Source organism: Poecilia latipinna, unplaced genomic scaffold (genome assembly GCF_001443285.1).
Source record: "Poecilia latipinna isolate Pla-1442-1.1 unplaced genomic scaffold, P_latipinna-1.0 Scaffold216, whole genome shotgun sequence".
Classification (NCBI taxonomy): domain Eukaryota; kingdom Metazoa; phylum Chordata; class Actinopteri; order Cyprinodontiformes; family Poeciliidae; genus Poecilia; species Poecilia latipinna.
Window position 1 is genome coordinate 54,435 of NW_015112832.1, and position 14,636 is coordinate 69,070.

Consider the following 14,636-nt stretch of genomic DNA (forward strand, 5'->3'; position numbering starts at 1 on the left):
CATAAACATTCATAAAGACTTCTTTATGTTCATGACAGATGTTATGTCATGTTTTTGACAGTGTCATGTCAGTCTTATGCACACCCCTTCAAATAAAGTGTTACCAAAATGTGTTGTGCAGAGAAACTCACGTGGAGGGAACATTAGAAACCTTAAAGAACTACAGACTAAACATAGAAATAATTACATGAATGTAAAAAAAGAGAGATGAGAGTTGTTTTAAAGGTTTTCCACAGCTGCAAACATGCCTTCAACATGTGTAACAGCTCAATAAGTGGATCAGCTCAGTACACTGTATTTTATTGTGTCATGTTTCATTCAGTCCTCTCATCTCTTAGCAATGGGTGCAAGCTGACCATTGTGGGGAGCTGTTGGCTCTCAAGAAGCCTGGAGTCGGTTTATATGTGCACACTGCACTGCACATGTTAACAAAACAGGTAAGTCCTTTTCAGAACAGAATATTATTTCTTTGAGGTCTGCAATATTTAGTCATTCCTTCTATGTGAATTCTGCTGCTGGTTTTAAATATACCACAAATAAAACTGTAAAATGTATATTTTGTCTTTATGCAAAGAAATAAACACGACATATCACTAGAGAATTTAGTTAAACATAACCTCGTCTGTCTTTTATTGTCTTCAATGAAACACTTTCTCTTAACAAAGAGACAATAATTTGGACACAGAAGTAAAGTTTGTAAGTTTGTCACTGCAGCGACGGACATGAAGAAACCAGACGCGTCACTGCAGAGTCGTCACACCAGTCACAAGCGGAAAGCCGATGCCTGCAGTTTGTTAGGATTCAGTTATATATGTAACCATTAAGTGACAAGACACTTCACCTCCTCAGGCCCCCATTAACCTCAAAGTTCCTTAAAGTTTAGCTGTTTAGCTGTTATCTTTAAGATGTAGTGATAGATAATAAGCTTCATCTGAACAACTTAGCACCCTTTAACTTCACATTTTATCTCTTCTTCTTCTTTTCGAGCTTCAAATGTTTGCTGAAGTTGCCTCCATGTAATCTTTGCGAATAGAACAACACACAGAATAATTAATGCACAATTTATTCTTTACAAGCAATTCTCAGTACAGTTTGTATAATTATTGGAATATAACAAGGCACAATATTACCTGAATACATAGGATGTCTTTACACTTACTCCCCTCTTTGCCTCCAGGCTGCTTAAATACTAACCTTCTTCTATAAAGAGGATACATAAACACAGTAAATTTACACAACTAAGAGAACTTGTTCGTATGAAAAACGAGAAGAGTCAAACAAAGTGGAGAAAATGAGCAAGGCCCAACAAAATGTGGCGGCCTTCTGCTACTCAAATTGACGCTGCTCTTATTAATGCACAAATCTACAACCTAATAACATTCAGACAGGTGAAGAAGGACATAATGACTGCCATAAGATAAACAAATTAGCGGCAGACAGAAAATTAGTCTTACGACTTAACCATAGGATCCTCAGTAAACCCTATGGGCAAGTCTATTAAGTATTCTTAAATAATAAGGCAAAAATAGAGGAAAAATGTTTTACAGGAAATATGAAGGAAAGAAGAGGAACAAAATGTATTTTTAATAGCTTTGGTTGCTTATGCTTGTGAAGTTGTATTAATTAATCTTTTATTTAATTTGTTTTGTGTGTTTTTTTTAACTCCTCACTTACAAGCTACTCCCAGTTATCAAATTAATTATTTCATTTTGTTAAAGCAACTCTTTTTATACTTCTCCTTTAATGCATTTCACTGAGTTTGGCCTCTAAAGGTCTCTTTAAAACTCTCAGCAAGTGGTTTCCTGCCACATATTCTCAAAGAACGAGTCTGGATTTCAGGAAAGCGGGCTGACTAGCATAAGTACCAGACTGGTACTGTACAGCGTCATCTTTTTCATTTCTATAATGCTCTCCAACAGATATACACCAGAAACAGTCGTTACAGTCTACATGTAAGGTTTTCTCTCCAGATGACTCTTCCCGAGAACCTCATCACTAAACTGGTACGTCAGCTTTTTCTTGATTTTTTTCACCTCGCCAGTTTTGCCATAATTGCGCAAGGCGCGAGCCATCTTCTGATATGTCATTTTCTTCCGGTTTCCCTTCTGGATTCCCCAGCGATGTGCGAGGGCCTCTTTGTGTTTAGAGGAAAACTGAAATGTCCCCTTGTCTCTGTCCACCCACCAGATACTGTCCTTCATGTCTCCATTCTTTAGAAGGTCCAACAGGAACTGGTACAGACGGATCTTCTTTTTGTTACCTTTGGAAATAACATGGTGTTGCATTATTACTTATAATCTTTTGCCTAAATACATTAAGAAGAACGACTTGTCTCAATATTTTGGTCATATGCTTATGAAAAAGCCGCCAGTTACTCAGCACATGTTGTCAATGACGCATCTCGTCACATTTTAAAATCACAAACACCCATCCCCCCCGTCTTACTCTTTTGTCCGTTTGTAGTTCAGATAGAAACTGGCAACACAATATTTCAACAAACTGCCGTGCTTAAACAAGCCCAGACTTAGACACAGCTAAACCCAACTCTCTATATCTCTTTCTCTCTGTATATATATTTATTATATTTTTTATATAAATATGAATATGTTCAAATAGCTTGACAAAAATATTGCTGACACTCACAGTGGTGGTTTTAACCAAACTTAAACACACAGGTGACAATCACATTTATGCTGAGTGGAGAAAATTATCCCCCAAACATTCTAATATTGAAACACTTTTTTATATAATGTAATTACTGTAATGGACAAGGCATAAATATGTAGTCACATACCGCAGTTTTAATGTCCTCAATAAAACAATCAAAACCAGCAGTGTCAAAAACAGCTGCGCAACCAATTCTACAACATTTTTCCTTAAGGTGTCAGCAGAACAAAAAGCTGAGTAAGTACACAACATGAACATGAAACAAAGAAGATAAGGACGATTTCTGTCTTTTCCCTTCTTACTTTATTGGTCAAGTTCATTAAGATTAACACGCCATTACTTGATCAATCATAAATAACAATAACACAGCAAAATTCCTGATGCCTGAACAACCTGGAAGTGCTAACATATAGGCCGATGGGTGAAAGTTCACCAAGCTGTGACGGTGGATCCAAGAGTTTAAATAAAAGGCAATTGGACCCCCTTCCTTGTGTTACTTAAAGATGTTTCACTTCTTATTTTGAAGACTTCAGGTTTACACAAAGGAAACAAGTATCAAAATTCTGAACCCATGATCAGAATTCAAGTAGTTTTAATGAGATATGAAACATCTTCAGAGTTAAGCGCCAAGGCACAGCTTAATGGGGCAAGTATTTGTCTTGCATTCAGAAGGTTGTGTGTTGGATTTCAGCTCTCTTCCCTGCCAATTGTCATTTTCTGTCCAGCCAAAGTACTTAACCCAAGTTGCCAACCAGTCTTTGTACAGATGCTCATTTCTTAGTGCGACTGGGTGGATGTGGATCCAGTGAATCAATTAATGAATCAGTCAACAAATAAATCATATTTATAAAGCATCCTTAATACTAAAAGCAGATCGATGTGCTGTACAAAATCATAAACAATAAACCCGCAAAATGAAAAACTAAACCGCCTCTCAAATCCCTCCTACCAAGTTCGGTTCTTCTGCTGTTGTGCTACTGACAGAGCAGGGCAGAATGCAGTAAAATACAGGCGTGTGGATGCAAACACTCGCATCACATCCAGCAGAGATGAACGATCTCTGCTGGACAGAGTTGCCCTTGCTTCAACCACAAGCAGGTGCAGAGGTGTTCAAAGAGACAGAGGAAAATATTTGCCCTCAGTTAACTCAGGGTCCTGATAAGACTCAAGCTCTTGTGTGTAACAGGAATGCAAAAAGTTGTTTCTACAATGTATCTGGATGTTTTAAATGTGACGTCTAGACCTTATAAAAGGGGAGGTGAGGGCATCCTGGTTGTACATTCGCTTGCTTGCCCTGCACTTTTTCCTTCCACCAACATGTTTGTTTCATGCCATCTCCAGGTCACAAATACCAGTGGGCTCTGAGAATTGAACACCGCCCTAAAAAGTGTGTATAATTCAATAGTGGCGATTTTTTTTTTTTTTTGATGCAAATTCCCTCATTCAAATCTGCTTTACTACAGAGAGAAAGAAACGGCTTTGCTATTTTAAGAGCAAATCTTTCTACATGCAAATTCTGGTTTGCAGACAATTAAGTCTCATGAAAGGCTTTTTGAAAACACGTCACTGTGGATGTACAGGCGGTATGAATCCTTACCGAGCTCTGCTGATGTGACGTAAGGGACTCGATCTCTCAAGCACTCTTCATCTGACACTTCAAGCGGGGGACTCCTTCCTCCGTGGTCCTCATCATCAGAGCTGCGTTGGGATACACGGGGCGGATATACAGTTCGAGAGAAGAAGGCTACCTATATGAGAATCAAAGAGTCACACATCAGTACAATTCACTTATAAACTCACTTGACATAAAAAAAAAAATGCTTAAGAATAATTACATTATTTTTGCTATGGGAATTATTCCTATGTTTGTATTTAAACACAGACGGTAAAAATTCTGTCCAGTATAATCTCTCTAAAGGTTCAAAAGATTAAGTTATCTTTTTTTTTTTTTTTTCCTTTTAAAATGCACAGAGTTTTGTCATGGCAACAACAATAATCCGGTTTGTCTTTCTAAGAAGCCACACTGTTGTAACGCCTGTTGGTTGCATTCTCTTGCCTAAATAAGAAAGATCTTCCTCTTACTTATCTGGATTGCGGCATTTGTTACTACAGAGCCAACATGCATTATCAATCACTAACAGATATGGTGCCTCTCATGCCATCAGACTTTGGAAGCACACAGGATGACTCTACATGAATAAATAAATAAATGACGGACCATGTTTTAAATTTCTAAATCACTATCTCCATTGTTAGTCGATTTTTGCTAAACCATGTTAACAAGTTTCAGGTCACTCTCTAATACTTTTAAAGTATAGGAAATGTTAGATTATCCCTGTTTAGAATAATTTAAAAAGTAATTAGCAATTTCAGATTCACATTATATTTTACATAGTATCTTTTTGATGAAGTTCTCTGTAACCATGTTAACATTTTCCATTTTTAAATCTTTAAGATCGTAAGATTGAATATAATGTTTAGACTGTGTTCAGGGTGAAGTTACATTGCTTTGTAACTGACGCAGTATTTCACACCATACCCCCAACAGCGGACAAAAATACCAAACTGTGTTGGGTTTCTATTATGTATTTCTCACTGTGAGTAAAAGACTTTGGCACAGACTTTTCTCTGCATGAGCTGTGATGTGTGCACACATCAGTATCTGTGTGCCTAGCCGGGTAAAGCTTGTCAATCTATTAATAACATTCTGTTAAAGAAAAAAAAATAATACACAGTCAAAGGAGGACAACGGAGCTGCAATGGAACAATGGTTTTCACATTGTATTTTTACATGACATTTTTATTACTGAAGTGACACCTTTCATTTTCCCCTCGCTTAAATACACACGCACATTGTCTTAACATTAAACACGGGGAAAAAAAACTCTTTGAATTTCCAGTGAAACTCTCTGCCCTCTGCAAATTGTTTGTAAAAATCCTTAAAATTTCCAGCTCTAATCTGCTAACTCTGACATAAAGTGTAACTTTTGTAGTACATTTTGCCACGTAAATACAGTGCAGGTTGTTTTTACTAATCATCTGCTATGCTAAAGGGAAAAGTAGCTTGTAAAGTGCTGCAGATATGCAGTGCAGAAGTGAAATGGTTTCACACTTATGATGTTTATATGTCGAAAATGCTGAGCTGAAATGTTATCCAAAAACTTTAGGCCCCTGTTATAGCTCAGTGGCTCACAAAAAGAGGCCGCAGCAAAAAGATGTGACTTCAAATGAGCCAAGCTGAGTCGACATTGTCTATTCAGAGAAAACGCTGTTTTTGAACTGATTAAAAAGAGTAAGAAGACTAAAATTGAAGTGTTTCTTGTAACCCAAAGATTCACTTCCTGATTTTAGCTCAGAGTCCTGAAAGCAAACTCTGTTGCTTCAAATCTGTCATTTTTTTTTTCTTCCCCCCCGTGTGATTTTAATCCAAACTCTAAAATAAAACAAGGGTGTTTAGTGGTACAAGCATAGAAGTGTGTATCAAACTTAAGATTTCTGTTTACTGATAATTTCTCTGTTATCTCACAGCTAGAGCTGTGGCAAGTTAACGTTAAGATCGGTCAAAGTCGTCCTCCTGAGGAAAACCCTTCCTCAGTTGTAGTCATCGCCTTGAAAAGAGCTAACGTCGTGGTTCCACCTCACGACGACACAACCAAAATGTGTTACTCAAGCTGTTTGGTGACAGGAAAACTCACTGGTTGCTGCAGCACATGCGAATGTGCGGCTAGGTTCGGGTCGAGGAGGTTCTCCGGGTCGAACCGCAGGGCATCGTGTCGTATGAGCCCAGGTGGATGCAGGGCTTGGACACTCTGCAGCTCTGTGAAGTTGCTCTCCTGGAGGTTTTCAAACTCGACAGGGTGGACATGCGGGTGCGAATGGTAGTCCCAGTGATCTAAACAAAGGCAATGGCAAAAAGTGATAATGGTAGCAGCAGAAGTCTTTTGCTGTTTCACACTGCCTCTTACGTGGTTCTCAGCATTTTCAGCTTGTCTTCTGTCTGACGGCAACCCCCGGATACTAATTTAGAGTCACACCTCCACGCAACACTAATGCCCTCTACAAAAGTTGATAAAGCGGAGACACTCATGTAGATGTCGGGCTGAGCACTTTTAAAAATACCCCTTTAGAAGCAAAAGAGTTTCACTAAACCCTGCTAAGTCAGACTGCTTGTTGGACTTAACAACAAGGCCTACGCTTTGAAAGTGCAATTGTTGAATTGGACCTCTTTCGTGCTTCTAAAGTGTAAACTCTAACAAATTTAAAAATAGAAAGAGGGTGCAGCAACACAAACAAGTTGATAAAATCAAATACAGTACAAGCTAAATTTAAGAAAAAACTTCAAAGCCACTCTTTCACTACTACGTCCACATGAGCATTTTTCCGTTGCCTGATGCTGTTCCAGGATCATTTTTGAACTTTATCCAACACCCACATCAGACATTTCTTTTTACCATAAACTGCCTCCCACCTACACCCAAATTCAGTTGTTTTGGTGCAACATTCAAAACAGTTGATTTCAAGAGAAAGTAAAGCACCCTCTCATGTATTAACAAAACCCCAAGGGGCGAAAGTTGTTCTATGTCTGTAGCTGTAGCGGCCGAAAGAAAAGGCATCTGTTTCCTGTGTTTCCATACACCCTAATGTGGTGCGCTCCAGCTGCACACGCTGCTTTCTTTTTATGTACAATAAACCAAAAAAGTTAGTGTTACCGCCTTGGGTCATGGACTTAAAATATGAAACGTCCGGTGGATTAACTTGGGGAAGTAAAAAAAAAAAAAAAAAAGAAAAAATAAGATCTTCTGAACAGTAAGGCCAAGTTGTTGGAAATCATCTGCCTTCATTGGATTAATAATTATAAATAAAAATTCATATGTATTTGTTTCAGCTTCAGAGGGGATTTTTTTTTTTTTTTCCGTTTGACTACAAAGTCACTGTTTAAAATATTTATGTTGAAGTAAAACTCACCTGCCTGGATATCAGGATCTAATACGTATGGATTATAATATTCTGCAATTTGATGTCTGTAGATGTCAGACTCGTACATTTCTTCTGTGTGCTGAAAGAACATATGGAAAGAGAAAAAAAAAACTGTTTTCAGAAACATAGGCAAAGAAAACAAATATTTTTTTTACTCCTCTAATGGTATTTAATTCTACACCCGTTATGTTCTTACACACATAAATCCGTAAAGTTAATCAAACGAGACCTCTGTTTTGTGAAATCTTCACATAAACAATGCAGCTGCCTTCATTTAAATGAGGTTAGAAAAACGATTATAAATTAAATGTAATCATGAACAATTGTGAGTCTTTTTTTTCTTTTTTTGTCCCTGTAGTTCTGAAACTCCCTCGAACTTTTGAGTTTCATTTTCATGTCTCCTGTACTATAAAAGACTCTTACAATTTGTGTCTTTCACTCAACTTGAAGCAGAGACCACAATAAGTCAACTAATATGAAAAAAAAATCTAATATCCATTCTCATGTTTATGAAATAGAGTTTTCAGTCTTTGACAGGGCTAGTTTAAATCAGACCGAACCAGAGCCACTTCACTTGTCCTAAGTCTACGGAGGGTTTCGATAAAAAAAAAAAAAAAGAAAGAAAGAAATATACTCACAGGAGGGATGAGGTAGCTCTCCATTCTGTATGGATGCAACATGGAGACCTCTTCTCCAGCAACCCGACTCTCAGACGCTTTGCTGGCAAAAACGCTCTCACAACCTTTCAAAACTTTTGTGGCACCATTGCACAATGTTTCAAAATTTCCTCTCACTCAACGAAAACCAACTCCAAAAAAAAAAAAAAAAAAAAAAAAATGTCTCCCTCACTCTTATTGTATAGCAGAAGCTTGTGACCTTAGCTGCGCTCGTAGGCCTGCTTCTCTGTCAGGCAAAGCCAAACTGAACGAGGCCTCGTTGTTGTTTGCCGGTGAAATGAAAAAGGAACTTTTAACTTCTGTAAAATGTCGGTGGGTGGGAGCATTCAAGTGTGCCTGCTGCAGGTTCCTGGCTATTGATGATTTGTCAGAGAAGATCATGAAGCTTCACATTTATCGGTGAAGAATATATTGTCCCCTCCCTCAGTGGCCAATCATCTTCAAGGACTCTCCTCAGCGACAGTTTCTCACTCAAAGATCTGCTTCACAGGTGATAAACACAGCCTACTGTGAACTGTGCGAATATATTTAACTTGTTGAACTTACACTCTGCACATTAATTTTAAACAGTGTTTGATATTTTGATGCACAATATCAGATCATCTATGTATGTTCATGTGTTTTGAACACAATAGACAGTTTTTAGAGTTGTGGGAGCTGAAAGAGAGCTTGTTATTCACAGTTGTAAGAGTTTAAACCTCTGTCTGAAACATTTTATACTGTAAGCAAAAGCTAATGCAGGAAGTCTAAAATTAGATTTACCAAAACACATCCTCCAAAGGCCAAATTTTAAAATTGAAAATTTTAATGTAAATCCTCGTCCGCTTCACCGACTAAGCTGTTGTTAACTTGTGCATCAAATCTAAAGGGTCTCCTTCCTGTTGCTAACACAGGAGACCCCCAGCTGAGCAGGAAGAAGCTTTGAGATTCATCCCAGAAACTGTGAGCTGGGGTGCACTGTTACCCGCTAAAGTGGGAATTCTGGTTGGGAAAGTTGGGAACAAACAAGCAGCCCTGAGATTTTCATTCAATGTTGCTGTGTGTTCCTACACATAAAATTGGTTAAATGAGACAAGTTCTGACTATTGGAAAAAACTTGAAAGCAGTATTCCTTAGAAAAGCTTAATCTCAGTGCCTTATTATGGTGTGATAACATCCATTGTCTGTTAACTGGGTGACATGTGTGTCATGGTAATCCATCATGCATTCAGATTCTGACTGCAGACCTGAAACAAACAGAACAAAAGTGCAGACAGTGTTGTAAAAATGGATTGGAAACCCACTGTTTAGTATTGTAAACAGAAGGGATATTTTAAGTGGACTGATTATTTTGCCATTTCGTAGCTTTGTAGTTTTGGTCAATTTGCACCAAGTGAGCTTGTCATTGGTACTTTGAGAGCTGCACAGTGAAAGTAATTTTCTGTTTTCCACTTACAGCTTAGTTTAAAGAAATGTGGCTATGTGACTCTAAAAACCAACAGGTGGCAATTCAAAATTACTCCGGTGTCATCAAAGTTTTCAACATGCCAGGCTTTAAAGGAGTCATTAAGCCCAAATCGCAACCAGATGAGCAACAACAAGAAGAAAAGAAAACAAAGTTTTTATATAAAATACACCTGCTTATTATCTGGACATTTCTGTGACCATTAATCCCATTAATTCCTCAACACCCTATAAAAATAACTTGTATCATGCCTAGTGGGTCCAAATGGGAAAAAGAAGACACAAGTTGGTAATTTGTTGAATTAGACTTTAAAAATGGACTGACTGAGTCAGATACACTGAAAAACATATTTTCCCCTCCTTTTTTTCAGAGGTTTTCTCAATTCTGCAGTCTTGTTGCATCAACAAACTTCTTAAACTTTTTTAATTTAGCAAAAAAATAAAAATAAAATAAGCCACTTCCCCCCAACCCCTGCCCCCACACCATCCTCTGCAGAGCCACAACAGATCCCCATGCACAGCTGGAAGATAAGATGAAGGTACAGTCTCTGTGCTGAAACCACTCTGAGCTGTGAATGAAGATTAGGATTATAGTGTTGCAGCAGTTCACAGAGAAGTCACTGTTTGGAACCATCCACAAGAGGAACTGCACAGCTCTTCTGTCATACTAGAAAACTGATAAAAGATGGTTAGTTTCTCATCTGTCCGCATGTTTGTGTGTAATACGCTCTGTTAAACTCTGGTCAAAATGTCTGGTTGACATTATGGTTAGGTGTCTTTGACAAGTCTCAGAGGAGGCTGCTGCAACAGCTGAAAATAAACACACATATCCTTTATGCTAAACTACCAGTTGAATAGTACAGTAAGCATGCAGCACAAATCTGAATGTGTATTATTAGGGCTGCTTGTTCAAGGGGAAGAATGCAGCTTTGTGATAAGACAGAGCAGTGAATAGATTACTTACTGTACGTTTAAAATACTAAAGTTATTTTGGTCTCCTGATCAGGAGTACAGAGTTCTCCCCTATGCACAAAAGACAAAGTGTTTTTAAACATACAGAGAAAAGGGAGGTGAATGATCACTACATAATTCAGCAGCATGTGTGTTAGATAAAGATGTGAGTTTATATATAAGCATTCCTGTTTATATGTTGTGAAAAAGCGGGTTTTTTTTGTTGTTTTTTTTAACTGAACTGGAGAGAGATCACCTTTGTTAGAGTCCGCTGTTTGGAGAGCTGTTAAAACCACACAGACTGTGGCCAAACCCCTCCACTGGTCCGTCTTAATCACAGCTGGCTGAACATAACTGATACAGCAGCATTTTCCGACTGTATTAATACACAGAGAGCCGCCGCCGCCGCCGCCGCTGCTGCTGCTGCTAGACCAGCACTATTTCCATCATGACTATTTTTAGTTGATCCAAAACTACTTAGATTCTGGTTTGTTTCATGCTTAATACAACCCGAAAATAAAAAGTCACATCAACATTGAGCCAATAACAGAAACAAAGTGTTACTTGGCATCTATGAAGGTTGCTGAACATAAATGTAACATTAGCTCAATTTATCAGTCATTTCTAATTAACAAACCAGATGAACAAGTAGGAGTTTTAAAATGTTACTGAGCTTTAAAAGATAGAGGTTTTTGTAGAGCTTTGTGGAGATGCAACACATGCATGTCGGAGGAATTATTTTTATATGTATATATATGTAGATTTTGCTTAAGAAAATGTTGAGACATTAGGAACAAATTAGCTACACCTGCTCAATTGCTTTTTACCCTTCGTTGCAAAATAGTCAATGACAAAGAAGTAAGGACCGCTTGAGTTGACTTCCAGAAGTTTAACTACAGCAACATAACGAGGAAGAAAGAAAACACTCAGTGGTGGTGTAATTGTGTGGGGAACATTTTCTTCACACACCATGACCCCTTACCAACGGCGTATTATTCAATGTCCCAGACTAGCTGGGTATTGTTGCTGACTGTGTCCATCCCATACTCTTCTCCTCTTCTGGATGGACAGTTCCACCACACTGCAAAGCTCAGATCATCTCAGACTGCTTTCTTGAGCATAAACTGACTCCAAAAATCTCCAAAATCCCCAGATCTTAATCCAGCGAAGCATCTTTGAGATCTTGAGGAATGCGAGACTTGAATCAGCGATAACTGCATGGCGCTTTTATGTCAAAACGGTAAAATGTCTCCAACACTTTGTTGAATCAATGCAAGGAAGAAGCAAGGCAGTTTGGGGAGAACATGCGAGTGCAAACTTGCACACTTTGACTCTAAGTTAATTAATAGTTATCAGTGTTTTTACAGATATGATTAAATCCAGATTATCTTTAAAGGACATGGAGCATATTAAACTTACATTACTGCTCCTGCTACTTGTTAACCCTCTATAGTGTTTCAAACTTCTTAAATAGACTTTATTTTTTATTTTGTATTTTTTTCCTTTTTTTTTTTTGCATGAGAAAGACTCAAATTGCATTTATATACACCAAAACTATCCAGAAACTTTCTAAGTCTCTTTCTTGCTCAAATCATAGACTTTTTTTTATCCAGAGTTGACTGAAGCTCCTAAGATCACAAACATTTCTGGTAGTTTTCAGGCTTATATTGTCATTTCCTCAGACTGTCTTTTCATGATTCTATTCATCATGTTGGACACTCCTACACTATTTTCACTTTTGTACCAAGAAATTGTAATCTTGGATTGTTGGACCATCTGCTGATTCAGTATTTACTGTTCACTGAATTCCTCCCTGTCTTTCATTTTGAAAAAAGTCAGTCTCTCTTGGACATAGCAGTAAGAGCATGTTTTACTTTTGACTGTTCTACACAGGTATAAGTCCTGTTAGAACAACATTTCAATACACTCGATCAAGAGAAAGTAAAAATATGAAATAAACCAGTCTTCATGTTAATCATGCTAGTGGTATGGATAAAGAGCAGGAGTTAATTCCAGGGCTGGGATTTGTTGTGGCTTATCACTCTTAAGCTTATTATGGGCAGGTTGCCAAATGGAACAAAAGAGTTGTAGCATTTAGAGATTATGGAGAAATTAACATCAACTAGAGAATCTCGACTTTGTTCAATGGTAAAAAAATAGAGTAAGTGGCGTTTTTGACATTGGCCATGAGAGTAGAGACAGTTAAAATGATCAATGCAAAAAGTAATAATGGTGTTGCCTGAAGCAGCTGTGCTGCTGACTGTGTGAATGTTTCCCAGGATGATTAGTACGATCTCTATGACAGTAGACAGAGAGAGCAAAAAACTAAAGCTTGTCTTATTAAAGGAACTGTATCGAGTATGACATAAAGAGTTTTGACACAAGGAAATTGTCAGACTTTGGAATCAGCAGTGATGACTGAAACCAAGAGGTATTTGAGTCAAACTAATTGTTAATCTCTCTGGAATGGTCAGACGAGGTAAAAGAAAAGAGAATCAAACTGTGTTTAGTGGACAAATACGACTGGTTCTCATTACCCAGAGTGAATAGAAAGAAAAATTATTTTTTTTTAAATGCCTGATGGCTATCCCCTGGCAAACATCTTTGGTAAAATGAAGTGGTTATTAATAAAACAATAAAGATTATAAAAACTGAATGTAACCTGAGAGATAGGATTAAAGACTGCACTGGATTTAGCTTGGTGGCTAAAACTCAGACGTTTTGTTTAAGCTGGTTGTAGTTGAGTGTGGCTGCAATGTGCAAAAGTAGAGTGAGTATTGCAAATTATGATGGTGCTAATTTCTAGAATAAATAAAAGATTATGCAAATGTATTTCTTTTCATTTCATGTGTACCAAGGAACATTTCTTCAAGTTCACATGAGATATTTGTGAAACATAAACCAATATCGTTTATAGTTTTGCAGCGTGCACAATCTTTTATACAACATAGGGCAGTCATTTAGGACATTAAGTTTGAATTCGTACTTCAGGGGGGTCTTTCTTGATCTATTTTCTTCTGAGAATAAACATGGGCCATAAAGCAATTAATTTTGCTGCTAATAGCACTGAAAGAAAGATTGTTGTTAAACATTTTCTCTGAGATGAGGGAAGACAAACAAAAGACCAGATCCAGCCACTATTTTAAGATTATTTGTGATCAAAACTGTTTTTTTTTTTTTTCATTTTTGCTGTAAGTAACAAATGTTATAAAAATGATCATGATTTTATATTAATCAGACAAGTAGATTTTTTTTTTTTTACTATTGGCATTCGAGGTGTTTTGGAGCATTATTTTATAGATGTCATAAGAGGCTTTGCAATTTACTCCTTCAATCATGCTACTTTGCAGATTGTCCTTTATTCCACACGTATTTAACAATCTAAACAATCAGTATTTAATTTGAACATATAACTTTAGAAGAGTTTTAAACTGGTTTGTTACTCAACTTTGCTACTGTGATAACTTTTCACCACAAAGTTTGGTTTTTAAAGGATGTAACTCTGTGTTCCTTGTGGCCTGAGAGATAAAGACATGCAGTGCACATTACATGCTAAACAAGAGCAACATGCTGCTAAATGAGGAACCTGGCCCTTGTTTTCAGATTCAGTTCCTTGAAACTTGCCTTTAAATGAATACATTTACACATTATTTTGGCCAGGATGACCCAGACCTTGCCATCGGAGCTTGTTGCACTGTTGGGATCTTTTTTGTGTCACTCGGTAGATAAGCACATGCAGTTTTATGATTTCCAAACCTTTTGTCAACCATGAATGCAGTAGCCTCTTTGTTTTTTATTTTTTTTATTATTATTTAATGTTAAAATGCCGTTGTCAAAGCATTGAAAATGGTTGGTGAAGTTTGATTAAAGGTATCTAAATTTCTGATTTTGTTTCTAAACATAAAGGAAAGAATAGTATGC

At 37.4% G+C, this 14,636-nt stretch overlaps 1 protein-coding gene across 1 annotated transcript; it reads right to left on the reverse strand.

Annotated features, from left to right (window-relative positions):
- Window positions 1-1,046: 1,046 nt before the first annotated feature.
- Window positions 1,047-8,693, reverse strand: LOC106946993 (transcription factor PU.1-like). The gene is made up of 5 exons (XM_015031739.1): window positions 8,283-8,693; window positions 7,633-7,723; window positions 6,363-6,559; window positions 4,265-4,415; window positions 1,047-2,260 (listed from the first exon to the last, which is right to left on the reverse strand). Exons 1-5 carry the CDS (start codon window positions 8,322-8,324, stop codon window positions 1,947-1,949), a joined length of 795 nt encoding a protein of 264 aa, XP_014887225.1. The 5' UTR covers window positions 8,325-8,693; the 3' UTR covers window positions 1,047-1,946.
- Between the last annotated feature and the right edge of the window lie 5,943 nt (window positions 8,694-14,636).

What these genes read in the sequence shown, in the direction of transcription:
- LOC106946993 (XM_015031739.1), bottom strand. Translation starts at nt 8,324, where the DNA reads ATGTTGCATCCATACAGAATGGAGAGCTACCTCATCCCTCCT. An exon ending in AGAGCTACCTCATCCCTCCT is followed by an intron (nt 7,724 to 8,282) that starts GTGAGTATATTT and finishes ATGTTCTTTCAG; the next exon opens with CACACAGAAGAAATGTACGA. An exon ending in CGTCACATCAGCAGAGCTCG is followed by an intron (nt 2,261 to 4,264) that starts GTAAGGATTCAT and finishes TTATTTCCAAAG; the next exon opens with GTAACAAAAAGAAGATCCGT.